Source organism: Oncorhynchus nerka, linkage group LG2 (genome assembly GCF_034236695.1).
Source record: "Oncorhynchus nerka isolate Pitt River linkage group LG2, Oner_Uvic_2.0, whole genome shotgun sequence".
Lineage (NCBI taxonomy): Eukaryota > Metazoa > Chordata > Actinopteri > Salmoniformes > Salmonidae > Oncorhynchus > Oncorhynchus nerka.
In genome coordinates this window covers 70,294,436-70,302,941 of record NC_088397.1, presented here as the reverse complement: position 1 = coordinate 70,302,941, position 8,506 = coordinate 70,294,436, and the positions used below count along the sequence as shown (strand labels likewise).

The 8,506-nt window shown below is 42.9% G+C and overlaps 1 protein-coding gene across 2 annotated transcripts in view; it reads left to right on the top strand.

Annotated features, from left to right (window-relative positions):
- Positions 1–6,154: 6,154 nt before the first annotated feature.
- The window catches only part of LOC115141099 (growth/differentiation factor 11-like), a 39,516-nt gene continuing 37,164 nt past the window's right edge, over positions 6,155–8,506 (top strand). For both annotated transcript variants that reach the window (XM_029679728.2, XM_029679719.2), the window contains exon 1: positions 6,155–6,880. In XM_029679728.2, coding sequence (XP_029535588.1) covers positions 6,466–6,880 — 415 coding nt within the window. In that variant the 5' untranslated portion in view covers positions 6,155–6,465. The remainder of the gene's footprint in view (positions 6,881–8,506) is intronic.

Sequence of the window (8,506 nt, the reverse complement as noted above, 5' to 3'; positions counted from 1 at the left end):
AGGGCCAAAGTAGCGGAATAGTGATGAGGTTTTAATGGGTGTAGTGTTAGTTGTTGGGCAATTTTTTCACAATACAGTATGTGGCGGCATGCACCTATAACATTTGTTTGCGGACCTCCATAATACCAAAGAAGAAGAAGGAGCCAAAACAGCCGAATACTGCATCTAAACGTGCATCGATCAGTGGCGACTTAAGCATGTAAATCTTGGTGAGGCAAACAAAAACAAAAAATGTTTAGATACATGCCAGCAAACCCACTACACAACACCAAACAATACATTAATTGCACTATAACGGTGACAAACGGTGCCCACACACTGTTAGGGCCTACATAATGCTGTCCCAACAGCAGAGTCCCAACAGCAATCCCAACACCTTACCACTGCTACACCTGGCTATCAGCGGAGCCTTGTCTGGCAGCAAAACAGTGGGCAAAATTAGGAGGGGAAACGGGACCAAATGATTAGGGTTGGCACATAGACTACTAACAGCTTAATACACAGCATACACTTAGTTTTACTTTCTTAGCTACAGTATACATGTCTCCCTGGCATATTACATAATTTATGCAGAAGCATGCAATATATTTTTGTGCTTACTTGAACAGGAAGGTGGTGCGGAGGTCCTTCATGGGGAAATTTTGTCATTAAACTTTGATTAGTCTGGCATTCTCTGGATTGTCATAACAGGTGACCCAACTGTAGTCTGTGACTATTATGATTTCCCTTTGTAGCCAATTCACTTGCAGTAATTCCGTTACAGATATTTTGGTAATTCCTTTGCCAATTTGGTAACATAATTACGAGCTTTAATCACTTAATAATTCATAAATCAATTTGATATCAGTAAAATCACTAACTAAAGCAATATTTCTTAGACTTACAGAAGGTAAACAATTTCTCCAAAACTAAATATTTGTGTTGAGATTAGTTGGTAGGGGTCTTTACATCAACATGATTGTGTTTTGATGCATTTCTGATACCTTTTTAAGAGTTTTTATGGTAGATGTTATCTAAGACCCCTTTTCAATCTGTTTATCCAGAAATCAAGGCCTTTAGTTACACTTACTTTTTAAGATGGAAAATGGTTGAAAAATGTATCTATGCCTTAATTTCCCAAAAATATAGACTGTTCACTTTCATTTGACACCCAATTTTATATACTCCTATGAACTTCACATGTTGGTGCGCATGAATCCTTTTTGATGGAAATGCCAGTACCAAACTTTAACTCTGCACTGCTCTTTAAGTAAATGTGTTTATGTAACATTTTCTGTGGAAATTGTTAAAAGTAGTGCTTCTTCATAGAGTTGTATGGTTTAACTTTGCAGTCATTGGTTTTTGTTTGACATTTTAAAGTGAGAAATCTGAGTCTCTGCATCATTCGGTTACCATGGAATTGCGCAGCAGCAGTATCTGCTTGAGCAGCACTGGTGTAGTCACTAGTTTGATCATGTAGGCGATTAAATGAGCAGGTGGATACTTTCAATCACCACTATACACTGAGTATATCAAACATTAGGAACACCTTCCTAATATTGAGTTGCACCCCCCCTTTGCCCTCAGAACAGCCTCAATTTGCCAGAGAATGGACTCTACAAGGTGTTCGAAAGCGTTCTACAGGGATGCTGGCCCATGTTGACTCCATTGCTTGTCAAGTTGTCTGGGTGGTGGACCATTCTTGATACACACAGGAAACTGTTGAGCAAACCCAGCAGCATTGAAGTTATTGACACAAGCTGGTGCACCTGGCACCTACTACCATACCTTGTTCAAAGGCACTTAAAATCTTTTGTCTTGCCCATTCACCCTCTGAATGACGCACATACACAAATTATGTCTCAACTGTCTCTATGCTTAAAAATCCTTCATTAACCTATCTCCTCCCTTTCATATACACTGATTGAAGTGGATTCAAGCCTCAAGACATGGATTGTGTATGTGTGCCATTCAGAGGGTGAATGGGCAAGACAAAATATTTAAGTGCCTTTGAACAAGGTATGGTAGTAGGTGCCAGTCTATGTCATGGAAAGAGCAGGCGTTCTTTATCTTTTGTACACTCAGTGCAGTTCACCTGTGACAATTTTTGTGGAAGTCTGAAATACAGTGGCCCACAGACTCCTTTACTACTTTCACATGCAAACCAATAAATACCTTCACATTACCAGAGACCGTTTTGAGGAAAATAATTGGATAGGACTTTATGTCATGATATTGAAATGGCCATGTATTTAATAAGAATGTACATGGTAAAATGACCGTATTAATCTATCAATTACTTGTTGGTTAATTTAGGATTCATTAAAATTCATTTTAAATTCATTTTGAAAAGAAGGTCGACGACATCCGATCCTCGTTTGCTAAGTCAAACGACACCGCTGGTTCTGCTCACACTGCCCTACCCTGTGCTCTGACCTCTTTCTCCCCTCTCTCTCCAGATGAAATCTCGCGTCTTGTGACGGCCGGCCGCCCAACAACCTGCCCGCTTGACCCTATTCCCTCCTCTCTTCTCCAGACCATTTCCGGAGACCTTCTCCCTTACCTCACCTCGCTCATCAACTCATCCCTGACCGCTGGCTACGTCCCTTCTGTCTTCAAGAGAGCGAGAGTTGCACCCCTTCTGAAAAAACCTACACTCGATCCCTCCGATGTCAACAACTACAGACCAGTATCCCTTCTTTCTTTTCTCTCCAAAACTCTTGAACGTGCCGTCCTTGGCCAGCTCTCCCGCTATCTCTCTCAGAATGACCTTCTTGATCCAAATCAGTCAGGTTTCAAGACTAGTCATTCAACTGAGACTGCTCTTCTCTGTATCACGGAGGCCCTCCGCACTGCTAAAGCTAACTCTCTCTCCTCTGCTCTCATCCTTCTAGACCTATCGGCTGCCTTCGATACTGTGAACCATCAGATCCTCCTCTCCACCCTCTCCGAGTTGGGCATCTCCGGCGCGGCCCACGCTTGGATTGCGTCCTACCTGACAGGTCGCTCCTACCAGGTGGCGTGGCGAGAATCTGTCTCCTCACCACGCGCTCTCACCACTGGCGTCCCCCAGGGCTCTGTTCTAGGCCCTCTCCTATTCTCGCTATACACCAAGTCACTTGGCTCTGTCATAACCTCACATGGTCTCTCCTATCATTGCTATGCAGACGACACACAATTAATCTTCTCCTTTCCCCCTTCTGATGACCAGGTGGCGAAACGCATCTCTGCATGTCTGGCAGACATATCAGTGTGGATGACGGATCACCACCTCAAGCTGAACCTTGGCAAGACGGAGCTGCTCTTCCTCCCGGGGAAGGACTGCCCATTCCATGATCTCGCCATCACGGTTGACAACTCCATTGTGTCCTCCTCCCAGAGCGCTAAGAACCTTGGCGTGATCCTGGACAACACCCTGTCGTTCTCAACTAACATCAAGGCGGTGGCCCATTCTTGTAGGTTCATGCTCTACAACATCCGCAGAGTACGACCCTGCCTCACACAGGAAGCAGCGCAGGTCCTAATCCAGGCACTTGTCATCTCCCGTCTGGATTACTGCAACTCGCTGTTGGCTGGGCTCCCTGCCTGTGCCATTAAACCCCTACAACTCATCCAGAACGCCGCAGTCCGTCTGGTGTTCAACCTTCCCAAGTTCTCTCACGTCAACCCGCTCCTCCGTTCTCTCCACTGGCTTCCAGTTGAAGCTCGCATCCGCTACAAGACCATGGTGCTTGCCTACGGAGCTGTGAGGGGAACGGCACCTCAGTACCTCCAGGCTCTGATCAGGCCCTACACCCAAACAAGGGCACTGCGTTCATCCACCTCTGGCCTGCTCGCCTCCCTACCACTGAGGAAGTACAGTTCCCGCGCAGCCCAGTCAAAACTGTTCGCTGCTCTGGCCCCCCAATGGTGGAACAAACTCCCTCACGATGCCAGGACAGCGGAGTCAATCACCACCTTCCGGAGACACCTGAAACCCCACCTCTTTCAGGAATACCTAGGATAGGATAAAGTAATCCTTCTCACCCCCCTTAAAAGATTTAGATGCACTATTGTAAAGTGGCTGTTCCACTGGATGTCTTAAGGTGAACGCACCAATTTGTAAGTCGCTCTGGATAAGAGCGTCTGCTAAATGACTTAAATGTAAATGTAAATGTAAAACAAGTGCCACTAGGCCCCATTACATGTAGAATTCTACCTATTGTGTAGAATTCTTTAAAGTGTCAGAAATCCCAAATTCTACAGAAGACTTATGGTGAATATGCTCTACCAAGGATACGTTTGCATATGGAATCTTACTAAGTTGTGAATATACCTTGTTCAACTGAACCTTCAACTGCAACTGTATATTCAACCAGTAGGTGACAGTAGTAAGCTAGTTCTGCACTATACTACATGCTTGACGACTCAACTGATGAACAAGTCATTACCATAAGTGGTGCAATACTTACCATTAGGAATTAGCCAGAGATAATTACAAACTTAATTAAGAGTCATTACATTGATTCAGAGAATTTAGCATGTAATAGCTGGGGGTTCTTTATGGCAGGCAGAGGTAATGCACTTAATTTACAAGTGAATTGAAGTTAGCCTGCTGTAGACGTTCAATTGTGTGGCTTCACATAGAGCCCTCACTAAAGTGATAACTATCAGTTGTGTATTCCAGGATTGAGTAACAATATAACTTTAATGTTTATTGAGAAAATTAGGACTTTAGAAATAATGAAAGGGATTCATTTAAAAACAATGATGCATAAAGTATATAGATTGATTGACTTATTGATTGATGTGGTTTGGTTGATTAGCGCCATTGCTAGTTTGGAATATTCTTTAGAAAGACCAAAACATTGACAACAGGCATTTTTCACTCAAATTGAGATCCTGTATTTAAATCTAACAGTTGTTCCTATTGTACTGACCATGCACATAATGGTTCAAGTAATCATAGATTGTCTTATTGGATATGGTAAGGCTTGACAGCAAATCATCATTTTTAGGCTACAACAAAAGTCAGTGATAGATCACTAATAGCCAGACCCACATTACTTGACCATTTTGTTAAAACCACAGATATTTCCAGTTATCTCAATAACAAAAGCACTAATGGCATATTACTCCCTTAATGTCATTACTCCCATAATGTCAACTTTTTAGGTGCAATTGAAAATGTTATGGGATGCATTTGCTCCATTGTTTTCTTTTGTTGAAATATTCCACTGTTTTATCATAAGTGCCTGTATGTTTGACAGTCTAAATGATAAATTATGCATTGCCTTGCATGTTGTTGCTGCTACATTTGTACATCTGGATGTAAAAATCATTGCGTTAAATGTCCAGGGATTCTAACACAAAATGAGTGTCACTATTGTCAAATTAATGCTTCTTAAATTCCAAAGACGGACCCCAATGCCCAGGGGCGGACTGGGACCAGAAATTGGCCCTGGCATTTCTAACACACCAGCCCACACTGGCCCAGGCCCCCACACTAGCCTATTTTTCCCCTCAAGGCCCCCACACCGGAACATTTTTTCACCTTGAGAACCCCATTTTTAGCCAGATAATGATAATTTTGTGCAAAATACCCTAGTTACACAGGAACACCGGGTTAAACATGGACCAGCCCATCTGGCATTTGCCCGAAATGTCCACCCCTGCCAGTGTCATTTAAGATAACCTGTCACTCATCAGTCAATTTTGAAGGTTTCACAATTCTATGGGTGCAGGACAGATTCCATTGATCCTTTTATGCATACATCTGACTCCTTTTACGCATTATAATATAAAATAGGGGCATATTAGAAGTGAGAGAAGAGAAAAGGGAGGATAATTCCTTGTGGAAATGTCCATTCACTGCTTATCAACAACACCATCAAAATAAAAAATAAATGTAAGCTCCATATCACTAATGATATGTAATGACTTGAAATGGCCTCTTACAGGTTCGAAACCTTGTCTGAATATAGTAAAAAAATGCAAACTGGACAAACTACACTCCAGTCCATTCTGCATTCTCCCTTGTGCCCTCCCTCTTGCTCCCTCTCTCTCTTGACTTGGTGACAGACCTAAAAGCCTTTTGTTGCAATCTTAGCCAATGGAGATAGATTACGACACGGAGGAGCAGAGATATATAAAGAGCTCTTTTAGGACGTACTTGCACACTTTTCAATGACACATCTTCTCATTCGCACATATGGACTTAATTGTTATCAGATATGGCAACCAAAACAACAACCATAGCATAAAAACGGGTTATGCTTAAAATCGATAGATAGGCTAAAGTAAAATACTGAGAAAACCCACTAGGACGGACGCACCTTCCTACGTTTACTGCTGTCCTGCAATACAACCGTTTTAAGAGGCGACTATTTGAGTAGTTGCATATCATTGGTACCTTTGCAAGGTAAGGAAACACAGGTTAAGACAAGCAACATTTCAGGGGAGGGGATAACGCGAGCACAAAGTTCTATAGCCTCACCAGTCATCATTATGCCGAGGTATAACTTTTTTCTGTGTTTGATGGTTTATGTTTGTATGGGACTGTCTGGGAGTGACGAACCTAACCTTTTTCTGCCACCAACGAGCGAGATGCCCACGGACGCTGGGCTGTCGCTCCTTGATGAGGAGGCAGGCGCTCACGAATGTTCAGCATGCGTTTGGAGAGAGCAAAGTAAAGTCCTGAGGCTGGAAACCATCAAATCTCAGATCCTGAGCAAGCTGCGGCTCAAGCAGGCTCCTAACATTAGTCGGGAGGTGGTGAACCAGCTGCTCCCAAAGGCGCCCCCGCTCCAGCAGCTTCTGGACCATCACGACTTCCAGGGAGACGCGTCCTCCCAGGATGAGTTTATGGAGGAGGACGAATATCACGCCACTACAGAGTCCGTCATCACTATGGCCTCGGAGCGTGAGTAATGCAACTTTGCCCCATAGCTGCTGAAAATGATTAATTAGTTTGTAAACCAATACTGAGAGTGAGCAGCAAGTCGCTGTCAAATGTGTGGTGATTGTTATGGTTATTGACATGCTTGGACAGAGGATATCCTGGTAACATCGGCACTTTGGACTTCTGAACATACTGCTGATGATTTTATGACCATCTTTTTACTCAAGTAAAATATGACAATCCACCCACAGAACCGTTTAAATAGGACAAATGATGCAGTGTCAGCTGTTTGTTACGGCTGTCAAAATATCCCAATGGATTAAGTGTGAATTTGATAAACCACTCAAGTCAATAAAGGGCCTCGTCACTATATGACAGAACCAGAGTAATTCACTTTGAGTAAGTCAAGCCATTATTATTATTGTTATTATTATTAATATGATGCATGAATGCAACTCTCTTGCTCATTCTATCTAGTCCTATGTGCATGAAGAGGGTGATTTGTTGGAGGATGGACTTCTAGGCTACAGCTGTGATAGCCTGCACTGACAGTTCGTACGCGGCTTTAGCCCACGGTGTGCCCATGAACATAGACCGCGGAAGTATAGCCGACCCGAAATGATAGCATGTGTTCTTACTTTTCGTATTATTTCAGGGCCATACTTCTTGTGGTATACTTTTAAGTAACTCTGTATCATGTTCGTATATTTCGGTGACTTCTATTTGAAATTTCAGTCATGTTTTGTGATTTGACTTATTAAGCGTTTGGAGTGCATAAATCAATAATGATAATGTAACATTTGGTAGGCAGATGCATTGCACGGAGCCTATGCACATGAAATCTTTACATATCCTGCATTTGTATGGCCAAAGTATAGGCAATCCTAATAGGCCTATATGGTTTACATAGCAGAGGGACCGTTAAGGCCTAATATGCCCTATTAAATAAGTATTAAATATCACGTTCAATGGACAGGAAGGTAGGCCTCTAGCCTACTGAACAAACCCTAACAACATTCCCTAAAATTATAGAGCCACAGCAGCTGTTCTCTATCGGTCCTTTATATGAGGGCTCCATCGGATTCCCTGCTGTTCATCGCAGTGAGAAAAAGTGTGTCCAAAAAGCTGCCATTGTGTCCCGCATGCAGCAATCCCCCTCGACCGCACTTGCCTTTTTAAATGCGAGGTTTATAGGCACAGCTCGTTTTTCTCTGTGAGAAAACAAAGCCAGAGAAACAGTTGGGGTCGAGGGGAGTGTGTGACCTTTTCGCTGCGAATTGCTAGGGTTCAACAACATTTACACACGTAATGTATTCCGCACAAGGCGGACGAAAAGCCGTGCAAATAATCAGTTTTTTTTTTCCAAGAGGGAACAAAGGGTGCGTTTACACAGGCAGCCCAATTCTGCTATTTTTTTCACTAATTGGCCTTTTTACCAATCAGATCAGCTCTGAACAAGAGCTGATGTGAACTATCTGATGTGATTGGTCAAAATACCAATTAGTGGAAAAATATTAGAATTGGGCTGCCTGTGTCGACGCAGTCAAATATATGTTTGTGTTGCCTTAACTAACCTCCCCGTCAATTGTCATACAGCCCACGTCGTGCCCTTTCTTTTTGTAATGAACTTCACCAGTTTAACTGCTG